The sequence below is a fragment of the Talpa occidentalis genome, unplaced genomic scaffold (genome assembly GCF_014898055.3).
Source record: "Talpa occidentalis isolate TD23 unplaced genomic scaffold, MPIMG_talOcc4v2.1 talOcc4.5, whole genome shotgun sequence".
Lineage (NCBI taxonomy): Eukaryota > Metazoa > Chordata > Mammalia > Eulipotyphla > Talpidae > Talpa > Talpa occidentalis.
Window position 1 is genome coordinate 84,045,562 of NW_023604861.1, and position 25,594 is coordinate 84,071,155.

At 36.2% G+C, this 25,594-nt stretch overlaps 1 protein-coding gene across 4 annotated transcripts in view; it reads right to left on the reverse strand.

The window, feature by feature from the left end:
- Positions 1–25,594, reverse strand: part of EXOC6B (exocyst complex component 6B) — a 586,102-nt gene that overhangs the window by 448,924 nt on the left and 111,584 nt on the right. For all 4 annotated transcript variants that reach the window (XM_054701727.1, XM_054701728.1, XM_054701726.1 and 1 more), the window contains one exon: positions 24,378–24,582. In XM_054701727.1, coding sequence (XP_054557702.1) covers positions 24,378–24,582 — 205 coding nt within the window. The remainder of the gene's footprint in view (positions 1–24,377; positions 24,583–25,594) is intronic.

Genomic DNA, 25,594 nt, shown 5'->3' on the forward strand with positions numbered 1-25,594 from the left:
AATTGAGTCCCTAAAGAGGGAAAACAATGGTCAGAAGAATGAAATGGAGTCCCTAAAGAGGGAAGTAAAAGAAATGCAGGAGATCAAAGAATTAATGGAGGAACTAAAGAACTCTGGGAAAAGCAATGAAAGCAGAATACATGAAATGGAAGAACAAATAAGTACTCTTGAAGACAGAGAAATAAAAAGAACCAAAACAGAAAAGGAAAGAGAAGTACAAAGGAAAAAGAACGAAGAAAGACTTCAGGAACTATCTGACTCCATGAGGAAAGGAAATATAAGAGTTATAGGAATTCCAGAAGGAGAGGAGAGAGATGTAGGAACAGAGAAAATATTCCAGGAGATAATTGAAGAGAACTTCCCAAATGCGAAGAAGGAGCTGAAAATTGATATACAAGAAGCAAGAAGAACACCAAACTTCCACGACAAAAGGAAAAACACAGCAAGACACATAATACTAAAGCTCCCAAGAATCCAGGACAAGGAAAAAATAATGAAGCTGACAAGAGGGAAGAAACAGATAACATTCAAAGAAAACCAATCAGGCTGACATCAGACTTCTCTGAAGAAACACTACGGGCAAGGAGAGAGTGGAGGGACATAGTCAACAAACTCCAAGAAAACAGATGCCAACCAAGAATACTCTATCCCGCAAAACACTCCTTCCTCTATGAAGAAAGAACAAGGACCTTCCCAGACAAACAGAAACTCCAGAATTTCATTACGACTAAACCCCCACTCCAAAAAATACTACAAGGAATCCTAAAGCCAGAACCTCAGAGGGACGAATAACAACGAAAGAAGACCAAAAAAAAAAAAAAAAGTTATTAAAAGAATAAATAAATAAAATCAAAGGAAAGACAAACACAATGGCAAATACAGATGCTAACATATCAATATTAACTCTAAATGTAAATGGACTAAACTCTTCAATAAAAAGACACAGAGTTGCAGCCTGGATTAAGAAACAAAACCCAACCTTTTGCTGTCTCCAGGAAACACATTTAGCTACAAAAGATAAAAATAGGCTCAAAGTTAAAGGATGGAAAACAATCCTACAAGCAAATGGACCAAAAAAGAAAGCAGGAACAGCTATACTTATATCAGATAAAACAGACTTCAAACTCAAAAAAATAAAAAGAGACCCCAATGGTCACTACATTATGATCAAGGGGACAATACTTCAAGAAGAAATAACACTCATTAACATATACTCATCAAACGAAGGAGCACCAAAATATATCAGACAACTGTTGTCCTCTCTGAAAACAGACATCAGAGAAAACACATACGTAGTGGGAGACTTCAACACACCACTATCAACAATGGATAGATCAACAAGACAAAAAATAAGTAAAGAAACTAAAGCTCTAAATAAGGACCTAGAGCATTTGGGCTTAACAGAACATCTATAGAACACTAAACCCAAAAAAAATAGAGTACACATTTTTCTCAAGTGTACATGGATCATTCTCCAGGATCGATCACATACTGGGGCACAAGACAAACATCAACAGATACACCAAGATTGAAATCATACCAACCATCTTTTCTGACCACGAAGGCATCAAACTAGAAATAAACCATAAAAAGAAGGCAAGGAACTATCCTACCTCATGGAGACTAAAAACCACACTACTGGAAGACCATTGGACTAACGAGGAGATCAAAGAAGAAATTAAAAAATTCTTTGAATTGAATGACAAGGAGGACACCAATATCCTAAATGTATGGGATGCAGCAAAAGCAGTAATAAGAGGAAAATATATAGCAATAGAAGCTCACATCAAAAAACAAGAAAGAATTCAAAGAAACAACCTAATCTCGAAGCTCAGAGATCTAGAAAAAGAACAACAAAAAAAACCCAAAACCAATAGAAGAAAAGAAATAATAAAAACCAAAGCAGAAATAAATGAAATTGAAACTAAAAAAACAATCCAAAAGATCAATGAAACCAAGAGCTGGTTCTTTGAAAAAAATCAATAAAATAGACAAACCCCTAGCCAGGCTCACAAAGGAAAAAAGGGAGAAAGCACAAATAAACAGGATCACAAATGAAAGAGGAGAAATCACAACGGACACAGCAGAAATCAAAAGAATAATCAGTAACTACTATGAACAGTTATATGAAAACAAGTTCAACAATCTAGAGGAGATGGACAAATTCCTACAACTCTACAATCACCCAAAGCTAGATAAAGAAGAAATAGAATACCTAAACAGACCAATTACAATTAGCGAAATTGAAATGGTAATCAAAAACCTCCCCAAAAACAAAAGCCCAGGACCTGATGGATTTACAAATGAATTCTACCAAACATTCAGAGACGAATTAGTGCCTATCCTTCACAAACTCTTCCAAAAAATTGAGAAGGAAGGGACAATACCAAACTCGTTCTATGAAGCCAACATTACACTAATACCAAAACCGAATAAGGACAACACAAAAAAGGAAAACTACAGGCCAATCTCCCTAATGAACACTGATGCAAAAATCCTCAATAAAATTTTAGCTATCAGAATCCAACAATGTATCCATAAGATAATTCACCACGACCAAGTAGGATTCATTCCAGGGACACAAAGATAGTTTAACATCCGAAAATCAATCAACGGTATCCAACACATCAATAAAAAGAAATATAAAAACCATATGGTAATATCAATAGATGCTGAGAAAGCTTTCGACAAAGTGCAACACCCACTCATAATAAAAGCCCTTGAAATTCATGGGATACAAGGAACATACCTCAACATCATAAAGGCCATCTATGACAAGCCAACAGCCAGTACCATTCTCAATGGTGAAAACCTGAAAGCAATTCCATTAAGATCTGGAACAAGACAAGGATGTCCACTCTCACCACTGCTTTTCAATATAATACTGGAAGTCCTAGCCAGAGCAATAAGACAAGAGAAAGACATACAAGGAATCCAAATAGGAAAAGAAGAAGTCAAACTATCACTATTTGCAGATGATATGATAATAAACATAGAGAACCCTAAAAACTCCACAGAAAAACTAATTCAACTCATCAATCAATTCAGTAAAGTGGCAGGATACAAAATCAACACGCAAAAGTCAGTAGCCTTCCTACACACAAACAATAAATCTGCAGAAGAAGAAATCAAAGAAAAAACATCCCTTTTATTATCGAAACAAAAAAAATCAAATATTTGGGAATAAATCTAACAAAAGAGGTAAAGGACCTATACAAAGAAAACTATAAAACACTGTTAAAAGAAATAGAAGAAGACACAAAGAAATGGAAAGACATCCCCTCCTCATGGATTGGAAGAATAAACATTATTAAAATGGCCATCCTACCAAAAGCAATATACAGATTCAATGCTATTCCAATCAAAATTTCAATGTCATTCTTCAAAGAAATAGAACAATTATTGATGAAATTCATATGGAATCACAAAAAACCCCGAATAGCCAAAGCTCTACTGAAAAAAAAAAGAAGGAAATGGAGGCATCACACTCCCAGACTTCAAACTATACTACAAAGCCATAATCATCAAAACTGCATGGTATTGGAACAAGAACAGACATACAGACCAATGGAATCGAATAGAAAATCCAGAAATAAACCCACAGATTTATGGTCAACTAATCTTTGACAAAGGAGCAAAGACTATGCATTGGAGCAAAGAAAGTTTGTTCAATAAATGGTGCTGGGAAAACTGGGTTGCTACATGCAAAAGAATGAAGCTTGACCACTACCTCACACCATACACAAAAATCAACTCAAAATGGATTAAAGAACTAGACATAAGACCTGAAACCATAAAATACATAGAAGGAAATATAGGCGAAACACTACGTGATTTGCATATCAAAGACATCTTTACAGACACATCACCCAAAGCAGTGATAGTGAAGGCAAAGATAAACAGCTGGGACTACATCAAATTAAAGAGCTTCTGCACAGCAAAAGAGACAATAACAAAAACAAAGAGAAACCCCACCAACTGGGAGAACATTTTTGCACCCAACACTAATGATAAAGGACTGATCACAAAAATCTGCAAAGAGCTGATGAGACTCAGCAACAACAAAGAAAATAATCCAGTCAAAAAATGGGCAGAAGAGCTAAAAAGAAACTTCTCTGAAGAGGAAATGCAAATGGCCAACAGACATATGAAAAAATGTTCAACATCACTTGTAATCAGGGAAATGCAAATCAAAACTACCATGAGATACCATCTTACACCAGTGAGAATGGCACATATTAAAAAACTAGCAACAGCAAATGTTGGCGAGGTTGTGGAGAAAAAGGAACTCTCCTGCACTGTTGGTGGGAGTGCAAACTGATCCAACCACTATGGAGAGCTGTGTGGAGCTTTCTGGACCTACTAAACATAGAGCTTCCATATGATCCAGCAATTCCACTCCTAGGTATTTACCCAAAGGACACAGAAACATCAATTCCAAAGAGCACCTGCACCCCTATGTTTATAGCAGCACTATTTACAATAGCTAAGCTTTGGAAACAGCCCAAATGCCCAAAAATAGATGACTGGATCAAGAAGATGTGGTCCATATACACCATGGAATATTACTCAGCATTCAAAAAAGATAAACACATGCAATTTGCAGCAACATGGATGGAGCTGGAAGGGATCATGCTCAGCGAAATAAGCCAAAAAGAAAAAGAAAAATACCGGATGGTCTCACTCATAGCAGGAATCTAGAAAACTTAAATAAGGGACCAGGAAAATGAATAACTATAAGAAAGTGAAAATCAAAATCAACAAAAAACTATGAAACAGAGACACTTTTTGGGGGGTGGGGTGCGGCGGAGAGGGATTGGGGTCAGAATGGGGGGTTTGCAATTGTATGGGGGAATATAAAAATAAAATTTATTATGTAAAAAAAAAATAAAGGGCAATGATGTAAAATATATATATAAATAAAAAAAAATCTCAATGACCTTCTTCAAAGAAATAGAAAAAACACCGATGAAATTCATATGGAATGACAAAAAAATAAAAAAATTTAAAAAATAAATAATAAACCACAAATAGCCAAAGCCCTACTGAAGAAAACAAAAGAGAAAGGAGGTATCACACATCCAAACCTCAAGCTATATTATAAAGCCATAATAATTAAAACAGTTTGGTACTGGAACAAAAACAGACACACAGACAAATGGAACCAAATAAAGAGCCCAGAAATATAGTCACACTTAGATGGACAACTGATCTTTGACAAAGGAGCAAACAATATGCAATGGAACATGGACAGTTTGTTCAATAAATGGTGCTGGGAAAACTGCACCACCACATGCAAAAAAATGAAACTAGACCACTACCTCTCACCGTGTACTAATTTCAACTCAAAATGGATAAAAGACCCGGACATAAGACCTGAAACCATAAAATATACAGAAGAAAATACAGGTAAAACACTGCAAGATATACATATGAGTAACATCTTTAAAGACTCATCACCCAAAGCAAAGAAAGTCAAGGAAAAGATAAACACCTGGGATTATATTAAACTGAAAAGCTTCTGTACAGCAAAGGAGACATTAACCAAAACAGAGAGACACCCCACTGATTGGGGAAATAAATCTTTGCACTCCAGTCAACTGATAAGGGACTGATCACAAAGACATACAAAAAACTCACAGGACTCAATAAAAACAACATAAACAATCCAGTCAAGAAATGGGCAGAAGAACTTAAAAGACATTTCTCCAAAGAGGAAATGCAAATGGCCAACTGGCATATGAAAAATGTTCATCATCCCTTATCATCAGGGAAATGAAAATCAAAACCACATTGAGATACCACCTTACACTGTAAGAATGGCATATATTAAAAAAACTAGCAACAACAAATGTTGCAAGGATGTGATGAAAAAAGAACTCTCCTACATTGCTGGTGGGAGTGCAAACTGGTCAACCACTATGGAAAGCTGCCTGGAGGTTCCTGAGTCTACTAAAAATGGAGCTACCACGTGACCCAGCAATTCCACTCTTAGGGATCTACCCAAAGGACACAAAACCATTGATTCAAAAGACCACCTGTACCCCTATGTTTATTGCAGCACTATTTACAACAGGTAAAACCTGGAAACAACCCAAATGCCCAAATATAGATGACTGGATCAAGAAGATGTGCTATATATACACAATGGAATATTATTCAGCAATCAAAAAAGAGAAACTCATGTCATTTGCAGCAACATGGATGAAACTATGTTCAGTGAAATTAGCCAGACAGAAAAACAAAAATATTGATGGTTTCACTTATGGCAGGAATATAGGGGAACCAAATAAGTCATCAGTGTAAAAATATAATACAGTACAAAACACAACAAAGCAAAAACAGACAAGTATAAATCAGAGACATAAGGGAGGAGGAGAGAGAAGGATCAGAGGTTGGGAGAGAGAACAGGGCACTGAGGTGATGGTGCACTGAGGAATGAAATTTCATGGGGATGACACCTGAGGGGGTGGGGCAAACAAATATTGTTTAAAAATGAACAGCAATGGGGCCTCCCCTGGTGGCGCAGCGGTTGAGCGCTGGGTTGTGAAGCTGCCTGCAGCCTCTGGGCTGGTTCGATCCCTGGCCACTGGGCGAAGGTCTCACATGGCACGCAGACCTCTCCTGCCACGCCCGATGCTCCCCTCAGGAATGTATTTTGTCAGTCTGCCTGTTCTGTTCCCCGCTCTGGCTCTGGTGAATTCTCTCACCCTCCCGAGCTTCTGACTGTACCCAGTGCTTGTATAAATAAATAAATAAATAAAAATCTTTTAAAAAAAAATGAACAGTGATGTAAAAAATAAAAAATATATATAAAAGATAAAAATAAATCATATGACCAGATTTAAAAAAAAAGAAAGAAAGAAATTAGTAAGTGTGATGTCGCATGCTTTTTTATATTTTATTTTTCCAGAACAGTTTTGGCTATCTAGGGTATTTTGTGGTGTCAAACAAATTTTTAAAATGCTTTTTCTCTTTCTGCAAAAAATCACCATTAAAGGGCTTCCCAGTGGCACAGCCAGTTGAGGCAGCACTATGAAGCTGTGAGCAGGCTCTGCAGTGCTGGTTCGATTCCAAGCCGGCCAGGGAGATTCCCACATGGCACAGCAGACCTCTCCTGTCTCGCCTGCTGCTCCCCTCAGCAGTGTACTTCAGTCCTTCTGCCTGTTCTGCTCTCTGCTCTCTCTGGTGAATACTCTCACCCTCCCACGCCTCTGGCCTATACCCCAGTGTTTGTATAAATAAATAAATCTTTAAAAAAAAAAACTACCATTAAAATCTTAATTTGCATGGAAAACTTCATTGAATCTATAGATGGCTTTTGGTAGTGTTGACATTTTAACAATATTAATTCTTCCAATCCATGAACATGGCATATCATTCCATTTATTTCTATTCTTTGATTTCTTTCACCAATGTTGTATAGTTTTCACAAAGAAATCTTTCACCTCCTTGGTTAAGTTTATTCTAAGTATTTTATTGATTCTGATTCTATAATAAAAGATCAGCTTCTTTTTCAGGTACATTCTTATTATGTATAGAGGTGCTACTGATTTTTGCAAGTTAATTTTTGTATCTGCAACTTCACTGAATTTACTGAATACATCTAGTGGTTCTGGTGCATTCTTTCACACTTTTCTATATATAAATATATAATCATGTCATCTGCAAATAGGTCACTTTACTCCTTCCTTTCTAACTGATGTCTTTCATTTCCTTTTCTGGTCTGATAACTCTGGCAAGGACTGCCAGTACTATGTTGAACAGCAGTTCAACAGTTACCCTTTTCTTATTCCTGATCTTAGAAGAAAAGCTTTCAACCTTTCATCATTGAATATGAAGTTAGCTGTGGGCCTAACTTGTATGTATGGCCTTTACATTACTGTGGTACATTCCTTCTATATCTAATTTGTTAAGAGTTTTTATCATGAATGGATTTCAAATTTTGTCAAATGCTTTTACTGTGTCTAAGATGATCATCTTTTTCTTTCATTCTATTAATGTGATATATCACATTATTGACTTGCCTATGTTGAACCATCCTTGCCTTCCTGGAATAAATCCCATAAGATCATGATAAATGCGTCTTTCTGAATTCTGTATACTAGTATTTTATTTGGAACTTTTGCATTTATATGCATCAGGGATAATGGTCTATAATTTCCTGGTACTATACCTTTTCTGGTTGTGATATCAAGGTAATGCTGGCCTAGTAAAATGAGTGTGTAAGTGTTCCCTGTTTCTTTAAATAAGTTTGAGAAGAATTGGTATTAATTCTTCTTTAATTGTTTGATAAAAGTTCATCAGTGAAACCAGCTGGTTGTGGGCTTTTCTTCATTGAGATATGCTTTTTTATTAATGTTTCAATCTCCTACAGATAACTGGTCTATCCAGAATTTCTATTTTCTGATTTGGTCTTGGTAGTTTGTATGTTTCAAGAATTTTTCCATTTCTTCCAGGTTGTCCAGTTTGTTGGCAAATAGTTTTTCACAGTAGTCTCTTGGGTCCTTTTTATTTCTGTGGTATCAGTTGAAATGTCTTCTTTTCATTTTTAATTTGGTTGATTTGGGACTTCTCTATTTTTGCTTAGTGAGTCCAACCACAGGTTTGTCCATATCTTAATCTGATTAATCTTTTCACTTCTTTTCCTGTCTATTTCTTTTAACTTTGCCCTGGTATTTATTATTTCCTTCCATTAACTTTGGACTCAGTTTGATCTTTATCTAATTCATTAAAATTTATAATTAGATGGTTTAATTAGGATCTTTCTTATTTTCTAATATAGGCATTAATTGTGATAAACCTCCCATTTGGAATTGCTTTTGCTTTATCCCATAAATTTGGGAATGTTGTGTTTCCTTTATTATTTATCTCAAGATACTTTTCATTTTCCTTTAATTTCTACCTCAATCCTTTGGTTGCTCAGGGGAGTGTTTCTTGATTTCCATATGCTCATGAATTTTCCAGCAATCCTCTCGCTATTGATTTCTAGTTTCATACTATTGCAGTCAGGGAAGATAGCTGTCACAATTTTATCTTGTTGAATTTGATAAGATTTGTCTTGTGGACTAACATATGATCTAGCTTAGAAAATGTTTCACATTTGGGCCTCCCTGGTGGTACAAGGGGTTAAGCACTGTACTATGAAACCGTCTGCAGCCTCTGCAGCATGAGTTCAATCCCCGGGCGTCCAGGGAGCAACTCACATGGCGAAGCAGACCTCTCCTGACTCGCCTGCTGCTCCCCTCAGCAGTGTATTTCAGTCAGTCTGCCTGTTCTGTTCCCCATTCTGTCTCTGTTGTATCCTCTCACCCCCCTAGCCTCGCATCTCTGGCCTGTACCCCAGCTCTTATATGCATAAATAAATTTTTTAAAAAGAAAAAAAGAAAAGAAAATGTTCCACATTCACTTGATAAGAATATGTATTCTGTTATGTTATGCATTGTTTGCTAGAATGTTCTGTATACATTTTTAGGTCAATTTGGTCTACAGTGTTGTTCAAATCTGCTGTTTTCTTATTGATTACCCATTGTTAAAAATTGGGTATTAAAGTCCCCAACTAGGGCCTCCCCTGGTGGCGCAGTGGTTGAGCACTGGGCTGCGAAGCTGCCCACAGCCTCTGCAGCACCAGTTCGATCTCCCCCGGCCACCGGCGAGGGTCCCACATGATGCAGCAGACTTCTCCTGTCTCTCCCGCTGCTCCCCTCAGCTGTGTATTTCATTATTCTGCCTGTTCTTTTCCCCGCTCTGGCTCTGGTGAATTCTTTCACCCTCCCATGCTTCTGACTACCCAGTGCTTGTATAAATAAATAAATAAATAAATCTTTAAAAACAATAAAATAAAATAAAGTCCCCAACTATCATTGCATTGTTGTCTATGTCTCCTTTTAGCTCCATTAGCTTTTGCTTTATGTATTTAGGTTTCCCAATGTTGGATATAAACATTTACAATTGCTCTATCTTCTTGATGTATTGATCCCTTCCCACGATATGATGACCTTTTCTGGCTGTATTTTGTCTGATATAGTATAGACATCCCTAATATTTTGGGTTTTTTTTTTTTTAACATTTGCTTGAAATATCCTTTTACATTCCATCACTCTCTTTATGTGGCATTAGGACTAAAAGGAATCTTTTGTCATCAGCATATCATTGGATCTTGTTCGCTTATCCATTCAACCAAGTCTATATCTTTTGTTGACTTTAATCCATTTATACATGTCATAATTATTGATAGGTAAGAAATTAACAATTGCCATTTTTATTACTTGCTTTCTGGTTGTTTTATAGATCCATTGTTCCTTGTTTCTTATCCTGTTGTCTTTTTAATATTTTGATGTCTGTGGTATCAATATTCATCGACTTCTTTATCATGCTGGTTTGTGTAATTATTACAGTTTACCGCTATGGTTACCATTAGCCATACATAACTTAAAATTACAACACCCTATTTTATTTTTTTTTAATATTTTAAATTTTATTTTATATATTTTTTACATCATTTTTCATTTTTGCATAATGTATGCATTTTCATCTTGGTTATAGTCCCCATACAATTCCCACCCCCCTTATTTTGACCCTAATCTTTCCTTCTCTTCCTCCCCCCGTAGTGTTAAACTTTATTTTTTTTAAATAATAAATTTTATTTTTATGTTCCCCATACAATTGCAGCCCCCCATTCTGACCCCAATCCCTCCCCTCCCGCCCCCGCCCCCCTAAAAGTGTCTCTGGTTCATAGTTTTTTGTTGATTTTGATTTTCACTTTCTTATAGTTATTCATTTTCCTGGTCCCTTATTTAAGTTTTCTAGATTCCTGCTATGAGTGAGACCATCCGGTATTTTTCTTTTTCTTTTTGGCTTATTTCGCTGAGCATGATCCCTTCCAGCGCCATCCATGTTGCTGCAAATTGCATGTGTTTATCTTTTTTGAATGCTGAGTAATATTCCATGGTATATATGTACCACATCTTCTTGATCCAGTCATCTATTTTTGGGCATTTGGGCTGTTTCCAAAGCTTAGCTATTGTAAACAGTGCTGCTATAAATATAGGGGTGCAGGTGTTCTTTGGAATTGATGTTTCTGTGTCCTTTGGGTAAATACCTAGGAGTGGAATTGCTGGATCATATGGAAGCTCTATGTTTAGTAGGTCCAGAAATCTCCACACAGCTCTCCACAGTGGTTGGACCAGTTTGCACTCCCACCAACAGTGCAGAAGAGTTCCTTTTTCTCCACACCCTCGCCAACATTTGTTGTTGCTAGTTTTTTTAATATGTGCCATTCTCACTGGTGTAAGATGGTATCTCATGGTAGTTTTGATTTGCATTTCCCTGATGATCAGTGATGTTGAACATTTTTTCATATGCCTGTTGGCCATTTGCATTTCCTCTTCAGAGAAGTTTCTTTTTAGCTCTTCTGCCCATTTTTTGACTGGATTATTTTCTTTGTTGTTGCTGAGTCTCATCAGCTCTTTGCAGATTTTTGTGATCAGTCCTTTATCATTAATGTTGGGTGCAAAAATGTTCTCCCAGTTGGTGGGGTTTCTCTTTGTTTTTGTTATTGTCTCTTTTGCTGTGCAGAAGCTCTTTAATTTGATGTAGTCCCAGCTGTTTATCTTTGCCTTCACTATCACTGCTTTGGGTGATGTGTCTGTAAAGATGTCTTTGATATGCAAATCACGTAGTGTTTCGCCTATATTTCCTTCTATGTATTTTATGGTTTCAGGTCTTATGTCTAGTTCTTTAATCCATTTTGAGTTGATTTTTGTGTATGGTGTGAGGTAGTGGTCAAGCTTCATTCTTTTGCATGTAGCAACCCAGTTTTCCCAGCACCATTTATTGAACAAACTTTCTTTGCTCCAATGCATAGTCTTTGCTCCTTTGTCAAAGATTAGTTGACCATAAATCTGTGGGTTTATTTCTGGATTTTCTATTCGATTCCATTGGTCTGTATGTCTGTTCTTGTTCCAATACCATGCAGTTTTGATGATTATGGCTTTGTAGTATAGTTTGAAGTACAACACCCTATTTTAAACTAATAACTTGACTTCAATGGACTCCCTAATACTCTTACTTCTCCTGCTCCTCATTTTAGGTATTGATACTACAATTTATTTATTTTTTATACTGTTTAAAAGATTATTGTAGCTATGGTTACTTTACTACACATGCTTGTCAACTTTCGCACTATAGTTGTAAGTGAATTACACACCATTGTTACCATATTATATATTTTTGATTATATATTTACCATTATCAATATACTGCCTTCTAATGTTTTTATGTTAATCACTGTCCTTTCATTTCTACTCAAAGAACTTCCTTTTAGCATTTCTTGTAAGGCAGGTGTAGTGGTCATGGTTCTCTCAAACTTCGTTTAGGAAAGTCTTTTCTGACTGTAGTATTCTTGGTTGATGTTTTTTTTATTTCAGTATTTTCAATATTGCATCCTATTCTCTTCTGGCCTTGAAAAGTTTCTGCTGAAAATTCTACCTATTATAAAATTTCCTTTGTATGTAATTTCTCATTTTTCTCTGCTATTTATAAAACTGTCTTTTTTTTTTTTTGAGAATTTAACTATAATTTCTTTCTGTGTAATCCTATTTGTGTTCTTTTGTGCCTCTTGTATCTACATGTGTTTTTCTCCCCCCGGGTCTGGGAAGTTTTCAGTCATTATTGCTTTACATATACTTTCTGTCCCATTCTCTTTCTCTTCTCTTTCGGGAATTCCCATAAGGTAAATATTATCTCTTTTTATTTTGACCCATAAATTCCATAGGCTTTCTTCACTGCTTTTCATCTCTTGTTCTTTTTGCTCCTTTTACTGGGTAACTTCAATTGTACTACTTCTCTGTCAATTGTCCTATTTCCAAGTCTCTGATTCTTTCCTCTTCATAGTCAAGTCTGCCCTTGAAGTTCTCTAATTCTTCAGTTTCATTATTGTATTTTTCAGGTATAATTTCTATTTGCTTTTTTTATGTTTCCCATTTCTTTGAACTTCTTGTTTTATTTATGTATTGTTTTCCTAATTTCATTTAGTTATCCCTCTATGTGTTCTTGAACATCACTATACTTCTTTTAAAAGGATTATTCTTAATTATTTTCAGACAAGTCACAGATCTCTTTGTTTAGGGTAAGTTCTTAAAACTTTACTAGTTTCCTTTGGTGATATCACATTTACCTGATTTTTCACAAAACATGACTCCTTATGTTGGTATCTGACAGTTGAGTTTGGATTTCTGAATGCGTCCTCTAATAATATACTTGGGCTGTGGGGCCAAGTTATCAGGGCATACTTTTGAGGGAAGTATTTAAGCTCTGAGATTGGAAGTTGAAGGGGAGGGGCATGTCATTAGCTGAGAACAATTGGATAGGGCTGCTAGCTTGGTTCCCTGCCCAAGTGAAGCTGTAAGATACAATGCAGTTGCCTGGATTCTCTGGTCAGGCTTTCTGGACAGAAGGGTCTGGGTATTATATTAAATAGCAGAAAGAAATGCAAATTAACTTCCCCGTCTTGATAGGGCAGCAAGATAGGACCCAGATTCTGCACAGCTCATTGTTTGGCGACACAAATCAAGCAGAAGTGTGGAATGAATAACCCAGTCAGATAAGTCACCAGTTTTACTCTGTAGACGGGAAATGTCGTGGGTTGTGCTCTCTGCTCAAGTGTCACTGGATGCAGGGCTACTGGACAGGCTTGCAGCTTCTTGTGTGCTCTATTAAAGTTCCCTGGTTGGGTGGGATAAAAGTTATATTCAACAATAAGTGGGGATACAAATCAGTTTTCCTGCCCAGATGGAGTGAGAGAAGGAACTCAAAACCACAAAAGCTCTTTTGTTTGTGATCCTGACTCAAGTCAACCCCCAAGTTACCTGGTCAAACAGGGTCACTGGCTTTTCTCTAGGGGCAATCAACTCTGCCTGCTCACTTCTTGACTCCAGAGAAGCTGGGTTATATAGTAGTTTCCAGGTGTTCTCACCAGACATTTTTGTCAGATGAGGACTGGGATCAGCAGCCATATTCCACAATAGATAGGGATTTGATTAAGTTTTTCAACCACAATGTAGGCAGACCAGACTCCAAGGCTGAGAAAACTGCTCATTTGAGAACCTAAATTAAGGAGACTTGCCTCCTGCCAAGCTACCTGGTCAAACTATGCCTCTGACTTGGATCTACATGTGAGCAAAGCCACTGGTTGGGACAACTATTGGGCTTCTGCAGGCAGGAACTCAGTTTGCCAATATCTGAATGCTGGCTATTGAAAGCCCCTTGCCACTTCTCCATCACAATCTGATTCTAGTAGTTAGCCCTGCAGATTTCCCTGCTATCCTCATGGGACAAAACCAGAGTAGGAACTCCCACAAAGCAACCCACAGTGCTTAGGAATGTCACTGAATGTCACTCTTTTCCCCCTGGAGGAACCATAGGCTCAGGGAAGATCTTTCAGCATGATACTGTGCCATTCTGGGAAAGGGCAATGTGGTTATCAGGGAGCTATTCCTCTAACCCTTCTAATGTAGTCTGCCTTAGTCTGTGTGTGCATTCTAGGATTTTCTAGGTGTTGTCTGATCCATGAATAGTTGTTAATTGTTCTGCTTGAGAGGGAAGTAAAGCCAAGAATGATCTATATCATTATCTTGGTGAAATCATTCTCTCAACTTTTATTTTCATCTTTTTTTAAGTAGTTTTTGCTATCATGTTTTTAACATCTAAACATTCTTATTATTCTGTGAACTTCTCCTTTTATATAGCATTCTGAGCCTGTTTTTCTTATCTCTTTAATGCTATTGATACAAGTTTGTTTTGTTTCACCTTTTAGGTTTCTTCTTCTTGCACAGTCTCTTCTGTATATGTCACTTCTGTATATGTTTTTGTTCTGAAGTCTAACTTTCTTGTTAGAGGCTTTCTCAAAAATCTAATGATCCTTAACAATCTGCTCATATTATAAATTGGGAAACTAAAAAGTTAATTGAAAGTTCTGTGCATGTTTATCAGTCGAATCAACTGTGGACTTTAACGTGAACTGACTTATTTATTTTGTTCAGGTCTATTTTGTTCAGGCCATAAAGATATGACTATATCTTTAGGACTTATCTTAATCTCACACCTGAAGGATATAAAGTCTGGCTTCTAAGAGTTGTGAAAGCCAAATCAGGAAAGAGAGCTGTGAGAGGAAGGGGATGGATCTCAATATATGGTATATAAACCTTCACTGTTTTCAGTTTGTGATTCCTACTCTCAACCTATTGTCATCTAGTCTTCTACTGGAGTTGGAATAGGGTAGTTCACTGGTGGGGAAAAGCCTAACTGGTTCTGAAATAGACATTCAACTAATGCTTTTGTCTGGGCACCAACTTTACCCTCTTTCCTAAAGGAGCCTGTTGCTGATGATTTCTAAAATTGGGGTTTCTGCACACCACTAAAAATGTGGTTATTCTCAAACTTTTCTATTACTAAATTTCCTTAAATATTCTAGAACAATTAACACACATCTTTCTGCATTCCAGCTTTCAAAAAAATGTTATCATGTACTCTATTGTATTCTTTATGTTTGGAAGCTCATATTTTTGTTTTAATTCCCTTACCTTTTATTTTTATGAGTTTGGAAAGATAGAAGATATACATATCTGTATTTAATCCATCATTTTTAACAATAAATTGATTTGATCACTTCTTAGTACCTCCACAGTACTTTCAGAGAGGGTCAAAATTTATCCAAAAGATAGTTTTATATATTTTCACATATGTGAATGAGAATGTAACTGGAGACTAAGAGTATATACCTTAGAACATAAAAAAGCTGGCTTTTCCTCAAAGAGGTATGAATAAGTTAAATTTAATTAAATACACACTGAATAGTCATTAATTGATTTATTAACTATTTACTGTCACCAAATGCTATGCTAGTAAGGTGCTAAAGGTATAAAGATGAAAATAATAACTCTGTCTTTACAGAGACCAGACTGGTTGGAAACATAACTAAAGCAACAATCGCATTAATGAAGTTCTCCCACTGTTATGATGTTACTTCAGAGGGTTCTAGCTTTCCCTTTCTCATAGTTTAGTAATGAGGTGGCTCACTAAGATTGAGTTAGTGCATCTGAATACTACTGCTTCTTTAGCTGATATGAATGATCTGATAAAAAATTTCCTTTGCCAAATAATTTCTCTAATCACCAAGGATAGAGTTAGAATACAGTTAATTATATGTTCTCTTTACTTTTCCCCACTTCCTTATAACTGAGACATGTCCTGTGATGGGTACAACAACACTGAACCCATCAGATCCCTCCACAGGATGGCAGAAAAATAATGTTCCCATCCCCTAGGCTGACTTTTCTGTCTCACATACTTCATATCTATATGGTGTGATGCTAATTTGTATGGTCTGTGCCTCTTACAGAATACCACCTTTATCACTTACTAATTTTTTTTATATATTTGGGTGAATTTCTGTACTTATTTTCTGTTACACCTGCAGTTTGTTCTTGTGATACCACATTGTTTTAAATTAAGTACCACTACTCTTTAGTACAAGCCATGCCTCTCTAAAATTTTTAATCTCAATATGACTAAAATAACTTATACATGTGTATATATATATATATATATATATATATATATATATATATAAAAGAGATGGTATAAGTATTGTAATAACTGCCCTTCATCTAGATTTTCTAAGCAACAGTCTATTTTAGGATCAGCACACCAATAAGCTATGTTCACAAACTAGACTGAGATTAAATGACAATTTTCTCAAGTTAATGAAAGGAAAATTTCTCCTAATAAATTTCTCCTAATAAGCTGGTTTTCTTTTCCTAGACAAAACAAATAAATATTATACTTATTATAATATTTACACTATATAATATATACATACATTATGTATATACACAATGTAATTTCCTTTTTATTCTGAGGAACAGAAAGTTCAAAAACCAACCTACAATATTGTCTTCAAGTTATATTTAAGGAATAAATTTCTTTCAATACCCATAAAGGAATATTGACCTTTCAAGCTTAATAGTCATCTAACATGTGTTTTTAACTGAAATCAGGTTGAAATATTTTGCAAGTATACATAATAGAAACAATTTTTTAAGGCAAGCAAAAGTACATTGTTTAAAAATGCTATCTAGGGCCTCCCCTGGTGGCGCAGGCTGTTGAGCGCTGTGCTGTGAAGCTGTCCGCAGCCTCTGCAGCACCGGTTTGATCCCAGCCAGCCTGCGAGGATCCCACATGGTGCTGCATACCTCTTGTGTCGCACCCGCTGCTCCCCTCAGCAGTATATTTCATCAGTCTGCCTGTTCTGTTCCCCACTCTGTCGCTGGTGAACACTCTCACCCTCCTATGCATCTGGCCTGTACCCTGGTTCTTGTATAAATAAATAAATAAATCTTTTTTTAAAAAAAAATGCTATCTAATGCAAGGATAAAAATTGCCAGAAGAAATTGAATTTTAGGAACTAAACATGTATTTCATGTACCAAGTTTAACTTTTGTAGTTATCTTCTTCTCCTTGTCTATTCACATTCACCATTCATCAGATGTCTAAGATAATCTTTTTTTTTAATTCAGCATTTATTAAATACCTGGGATTGAGCTAAGTACTTGATTTTCCTAAATGTTTTCACATCATTGAAAAGCAGATTAAAATTCTAACTTTAGAGAGTTATAATGTTCAGCAATTTGCTCAATATCATGCAGTTTGCTGGGGACTCAATCTGAGGGGGTGGGGGAAAGCAAATATTGTCTAACAATTAAAAAATGATAAATGCTAAAATAAAAAAAACATACAGTTTGCAAATAGCAAACTAGGAATCTAACCCAAATGTCAAAGTCTATTCTGTTAACTACCTTATTACTTAACAGTAAAGTAACCCTCATCTTCTTCAGTCTACCATTCTACTATTCTGCTAGTTGCCTACTTCATGAATCCCTATGTAATAGCTTTCACATTTCCCCTATGTTAGCCCCAGGCCATCCACCTTGACAAAAAGCAAGGAGTAAAAGAATACAAATCAATAAATCCCAAAGTCAAGAAGAAAATATAAAGCAATTCTAGGAATGCCATGCCAACTTAACAACAACTTCTTTAACTCCAAAGATCACATGCTGTGGAAGTTTTGTATAGTGTCTAGCACAAAAGAGGTTTTAACAGCAATAATGTTTTTGCTTGGCAGTCATCACACAGCCTATCTCAATTCAGTTGGTAGTACTGTGCCAGATCAAGTCAAAAGATGTCCTTTACAATAAATAAAAGTACATTTTGCTCCAGCAAAGATTTAATCAAAAAGTCAAGAGTTGAAAGAACTTTGATGGCAACTAATCTCACCGAAGGGTCAGTTTTTACAAAACCAGTCACTAAAGGAAGAATGCCCGGGAGCCTTCCATTTCTTTTATGGGCAACTAGTTCCTTTCCTAAGCATCAGTTCTATAACCCATATAATTTGGCAAAGCAAAGGTAGAATTTTAAAAGTAAATAAATCCTTGCCTGTGTTGAAGGGCCTCACACAGAAATCAATCTAGCCAAGAATGTTTACATTGCAAATGTTATTTAGCCCCACAAAGCCTAAGGCAAGCTAATCAAAATAAGAAATACAGAACTTCCCTCCTGCACAAATCAATTCCATAACAAGTGAATTGCAGAAATCAATTTCAAAAGGAAACTAGAAAACAGTAGACAATTAACAAAGAACTTCTTTAGGGACTTTTATAAAATCACTTCAAGCTAAAGTAATTCCAAAATAAGACATACATGGTATTTTGGAAGCACTATTTTCTCATTTTTCTGCAGTTTCCTAGGTTTATGAAGACAGGGAGAAGACTCACAAAATTTTAACTGGACCCCATTTTAAATGACATCATGGCATTGTTTCTTAGATCCAAAGGCAAAATATAAATGTACTGTTGGAGCCTTCCTGGTGGTGCAAGGGGTTAAGAAGCAACCTCTGAAGCTATCTGCAGCCACTGCAGGATGAGTTTGATCCCTGGCCAGGGAGTTACCCACATGGTGCAGCAGATCTATCCTGACTTGCCCACTGCTCCCCTCAGCAGTGTATTTCAGTAAATCTTCCTGTTCTGTTCCCCACTCTCTCTGGTGAATCCTCTCAGCCCCCCACCTCTGGCCTGTACCCCAGCTCTTGTATGCATAAATAAATAAATCTTTTAAAAAAAAAAAAGTACTGTTTAGTAAAAAGTATTTCTATTTTAAACCAAAATAACAGAATGTACTAGTCTTCTACTGCTGTGTAACAAAATCCAACAAACTTAGCAGCTTAGAATTACGTACAATTATTATCTCAGAGATTCCATGGGTCAGGAGTTCAACATGTTTTTGCTGCTTCTGCTCCAGGTTTCACCAGTCTGAAATCATGTGTGAGTCAGGGCTGCAATCTCATCTGGAGCTCAGGATCCTCTTCCAAGTTCATTCACATTGTTGGCAGGATTCAGTTCCTTGTGATTGTATACTCAGGTCCCAACTTGCTTATTGGCTATCAGTGAGGGATAGCTCTAAGCAACTCAAAGCTGCCTGCAATTCTCTGTCACATGGCCCTTTCTAAAATGTGAGAGTCTGTTTCTTCAAGGTCAACAGCAGAACATCTGCTATAGCTTTGAATTTCTCTAACTTCTATATCTGACTTCCAGACATCTTTTAAAGGTGCTCACCTGATTGCCTTAGGACCAAACATTCAAGGGGAGGAGCTTTTGATCAGATGTCATAAATCATGAGGTAGGAATCCTAGAGGCCATCTTAAAATTCTGCCTAACTTATGCAATTAGAGCATGAGCTTCCTAATGATAAAAATTTATGCAGAGACAATAAAACACCTTGAATACAGAGAAATGAAAAAACTATATATCCTCAGATCATCTGCAAATATCACTTTTTGCCTGGTATCTTTTGATAAAACTGGACAACAGTTTGAAATTATAATCTCAGGTAAAAGTTTGGAGCCCAATTTTCTAATTAAAATTTAATTATTGTGAAGAACTTGTTATAGAGTTTGCTTTGGTTGGTGTATCCCAAAGTGAAGTGAACCTATTAACTACCTCCATCATTTCACAGTACCAAGGACCAAGCACCCCCATAGATCCCTCAAGCCATTTAGGATATAGAAAATGGAAGAAGGGAAGGGGAGATGGCCACCGAGAAAAAGCATAGTTATCAACATAATTTCTAGAAGAGTCCAAGCCAACTACCAATATTAAATAAGACTTTCAAACCTGTTTTCTCATATGATTCTGAAGAAAGCTACTAAATTTTTTTTAAAACAGTAACAAATTCTTTATAGCCAAACATGACTGAACTACAATAATGATAAAGTAATAACAATGGACATGGACATTACTAAAATATGATAAAGTACTGACAATGGGCATGGGCATTACTAAAATTTGAATTAGAAGTCAGAAAACAAGCATATGGTAGGAAAATGTCAGGGATAAAATTGTGGTATAAAAGGCAAGAGACTTGGAAAACGTATTTTTTTCTAGGATATATGATAGCAGGTTGTACCAGAGACTAGCTAACTAATCAACAAACTCCTTTCCTCTTCCTCCTGGTCACAAAGTTAAGACTATATTTAAAAGCCTCACTTAACCATGTGTAAGCAATGGTCAAAGTAATATTAGTAGAAATAATGTTTAACTTACAAACCTAGTCCATAAAACACCTCTAGGCATTATTTACTCTTTTCTCTACTTCTATAACCCTGGAAATCACATGTTGAGGTGGTAGAGCCCTTCTATATCCCTTTTAACAATCACTTGTAGAAGAGCCAACCCAGAGGAATATGTTTTTGGACTTTATGTGAGCAAAAAATAAACACCTATGGTGATATTCTAGAGCTGAATCATAATAGCTGGCAGCATTATTTAAGAAAAATAGAAACTGGTGGTGGAAGAATGGTGCTGCCATAACAACAAAAGCTAAATAAATATCACTGGTGTAGCAGGCAGGCAGCAGGCAGCATGAATATGTATTTAACAGGCAGAAGTCGGAAGCGTCCCGTAACACTGGCTAATCATTGGTAAAACTGAAATCTATAATAAATCAAAAAGCACACCTGCTGAGCTTATAGTAAGGTACATACAGGCATTTACTTTCTGCTTTTATCAAGACACTACATAAAAGGCATGAGCAGAAAAGAGTTTCCTAACTTGCAAACTGAAATAATAGGGAATAGAAGAAATCCAAAAATGTAGGCCTTGAAGCCCAGGATAACAATAAGCGAAAGAGTTCCTTCTAGAGAGTGACCATCTAAGCAAGGACGTTCCGCTACTACCCAGGCAGCAGGATTTCGTAATGCCTGCCCAAAAGAATTAGATAACAGGCTATAGAGCAAGAAATACTCTGTATCTCCCATTCTTCCCTTTTTTAAATGAAGTTTTGTTTGCAGCTATTCTAATTCTAGTTTCTTCATAGTACATTGTGATATGGAGAGGGTGGGGGATGACACAGGTGCAGACAATTTGTTGTATTAATTTCTGATCAGCAGTCCATGAAAACACATACATGGGTTGGATGAAGAGTGCTCAAGATACTAAACTTTTGAGATGTATGACTAGATGGGAAAATGAGTTGCCTCCCTTCAGAAAGGAGCAAGTGTGTTCTATGTATGAGAAGAAGAGTTGAAAGATATTTGATAACCAGAAGGGTAGACTGTGTCAGAGACTATTCACAAAGCCTGTTTCTTTCTCCTCCTAGGAACAGAGTAAGGTTCCACTTCCCAGTCTCTCCTGTAGGTTGGTAGGGCCATGTTACTAAGTTCTGACCAGTAATATGTGAGTAGAGTTAATAACATGCCATGTCCATACCTAGCCCTTAAAAATCTTCCCAAATGCAATAATCTTTGGTCTGTCACCCTGTACAACAAAATTCCAGGCTATATTAAAGATAGCAGAGTCACAGAATGAAAAAATCCTAATCATCATTGTAAAGAAAACCATCACAAGTCAGAAACACCATTTTGGACTTAACCTAAGTGAAAAACTATTCCTCTCCTTCTTTACCAAGATACATGAATTCCAACAAATATTTGTTCAACACCTTCTATGTATAACACACATTCTAGTTTCTCTCCCTCCTACCTTCCTCATATTTTTGATACTACAGAAGACTTTTAAAGGTGTAAGTACCTTTATTTTATATGAGGAATTTTTCTAAGGATCTTATATATATGAAATCACAAGATAATACATAAAATAAGAGTTACAGTTGAAATGAAAATTTAAATAGGAGGAATGAAGGGTTATCAGCTAATTAAGGCCCAAATTCACAAAGATTTCTTCACTATGTTTTTATATGACAAAAAGATGGCTTGTGCCTCCCTGGTGGTGCAAGGGGTTAAGTCTCAGCACTATGAAGCTATCAACAGCCACTACAGCTCGAGTTTGATCCCAGGCCAGGGAGCTAAACCACATGATGCAGCAGACCTCTCCTGACTCGCCCGCTGCTCCCCTCAGCAGTGTACTTCAGTTGATCTGCCTGTTCTGTTCCCTGCTCTGTCTCTGGTGAATCCTCTCACCCCACATACCGCTGGCCTGTATCCCAGCTCTTGTATGCATAAATAAATTTAAAAAGAAACAGATAGCAAACACTTAATAACGTAAATAGATTAATTGCAAAATAATAGATAGTCACCTCAATCTAACCTGAATTCTACCTGACCTTTAAATGTAGTCTGAACTTAAACAAGTCACTCCCCACTGTGGCCTTAATTTCCTCAGATAATTAAGAAGTGAGGCCAGATAGTCTCACATTAAATAAAACAATAACATAGTTCATAGAACCCTCTTTTTCACCAAAAAGGAAATAAAGTTAATTTCTCAAGTAGAGGCCTAGAAAAAACAACTTTAAAAAAGGAAACATCACTGAGGCTTTGTACTATAATCTCCTACATTTTGAAAGTTTAGGAAAAATTAGTCAACCATAAGACATATCTTACAAGATATCTTCATTCCTGTATTTAAAACATAAACCTAACTATACAAAGGTATACTTTCAAGATTAATTTTGTTTCTTCACTACAAAAAAAAAACCATGATTATCACTATCAAGTTTATAATCAACTAGTTTTAAATTTTTTATTTTATAAAGTATAATGCAATCAAAATTAGAAAGAAGAAAGGGGAAAATATCTGCCTTCCCTTCGGAAAAGGTTACTAGTTTATCTCTTTTGCAGAATAAAACAGACATCTAAAAGAAGAATATCAAAGTTAAATGAGACTAGAAATATGACACAAAATATGACCTATTCCCTTCTGCCTCACAAAGTTAAGAACTACAAATGACTTATTCAAGAACACAGTTGTTTATAAAACCAAAATAAAAAAACATTTTCCATAAACAACTGAATCTTCTATTTATTGTTGTAGGCTACATCATAAGGTATACTAAGATATTTTAATAAAACCAATGTGACTTAAATTTCAAAAGAACAAGTAGCACTGCAAATCATACTGCTCTTATTATTTACAGTGACAAAAGAAATCCAAATGTTCTTTGTGGCTTCAGTGACTTAGAGAAGAAGATACTAAAAGAAAATAATCTAAATACTGCTAACATAATTATTGATATATAAGCTGCAAATGAATTCCTTTTTGTGATCATAATTTATAACACTTCCCAAAAGGCCTTTTTTCATTGACACCCAATAATATCAAATAACAATTACAAAAATATTCATCTGTAACATGACATCTTGCTTGCACAGTAAAAAGTCAAGCCAATATACCTAAAGCCCAATTTAGATCAATAATTTAAAAGAGAACTTTCTTAAATCTTGGGCTTTAAATCATATCCAAATCAAAGAAAGTAATCAAAAAATAAGAAAAACTTCCTCAAAATTCCAATATAAACTATCACGGTAGAGGGCCTCCCCGGTGGCACAGTGGTTGAGCGCTGGATTGTGAAGCTGCCCACGGCCTCTGCAGCGCAGGTTCGATCCCCGGCTGCTCCCAGGCCACCGGAGGAGGGTCCCACATGGCACGCAGACCTCTCCTGCCGCCCGCTGCTCCCCTCAGCAGTGTACTTTGGTCCTTCTGCCTGCTCTGCTCCCCGCTCTGGCTCTGGTGAATTCTCTCACCCTCCCGAGCTTCTGACTGTACACAGTGCTTCTATAAATAAATAAATAAATAAATCTTTAAACTATCACGGTAGATCAGTATTTACTGACCACCGACAGCAAAACAATATACTAGAAATAATTTATTGTTCTGTTAAGAAAATAAAACATATTATTTAATCATGCATTTGCATAAAGATGGACTTTCCTAAATGACAAGAAAAAAGTAAGACACTTAGCAAAAAGAAACCTGTGTTTAATAGAATACCTGCAAAGTAATTGGCAAACCTATCATAAACCCAAGACCTACTTGCTTCATGGCAGTCTCTCCAATTTTGTCTGAATGTTTGCGGATACTCTCCAGAAAGTCCTTCAGATCTGACATAGAAACATCCTTAATTTCTTCTCGAAGCTTTGGGATGTTGTCCACCATCACCTTGCAGAACCGATAGTGGCTAACTTGAGGCAGATAGGTATGCTCTAGATGTTCCAGAGTTTTCAGTGCAGGATAATGCCTATAAAAGGAATTGTATCACCTTTAGCTAAATTCAGTCTTCTTTATGGTCACAGATATATATAGATAGATAGATAGATAGATAGATAGATAGATAGATAGATAGATAGATAGATATAGATATATAGATATAGATACAGATATAGATATACACCTTAGGCAAAATTTCTAGCTTGAATTAGTTGTCAGTGTACATTAAGACAAATTCTATATTAAGTTTTAGTAAAAACATCTATGGAAAAATACTCAGTTATCAAAAATCAACATGCATTGAAGCTTAGAAAATAATAATCAAAAAAGATTTTATGCCAAGAAAACAGAAAACCCAGAAAATCTTCCAGTGAAATGCATTACATAATAAATAAAAGGAAATTAAAAATGATTACTTCCATTCAAAATAAATAAATAAACCATACTATAAAATGAAGTAGCAAAGGCTGGACTAACAACTATGGCACAGGGAGAGCTTAGAAAATCTTCTAACGAAAAAACAAAACTACATAAAACTATCCAAAACAACCATTTCAGGGCTCTGTTCTCAAAGGAGAACAACAAATTGAGAAGTGTTTACTCAAGAAAAATGCTGAACAGTGGTACTCTGCGGTGTTCTTGCCCACAGCTACCTCCACCCGCCTCTCCCCCTCTATCATCCCCCTCCCTCATGGGTTATGACTTGTCATGAGAATCAGCAGCTCCTTGCCATGAGGGCTGACATGATTTGGAGCAGTGGGCAAAAAAAAAAATCTGTACTGAGTGGCGGTGTTAGTAAAAGCTGCAAACTCGATTTAAAAAAAAATAGGGAAAGCTTCTAGTTTTACTAGCCTTAAGTTAGTTTGGGGTTGGGACAAAGTGCAAATTGGAGAACTAGCCAGAAGTTTAACAACGAAGTCCTAGAAATAAGAGGTCCATAAAATGGCCTGATCGGGCTCTGCATACTAGTGCACGCACATGCACGCCCACACGCACACAAGGTCAGGTACATTAAAAACTACCTGAATTTTTTTTTTTTTGAA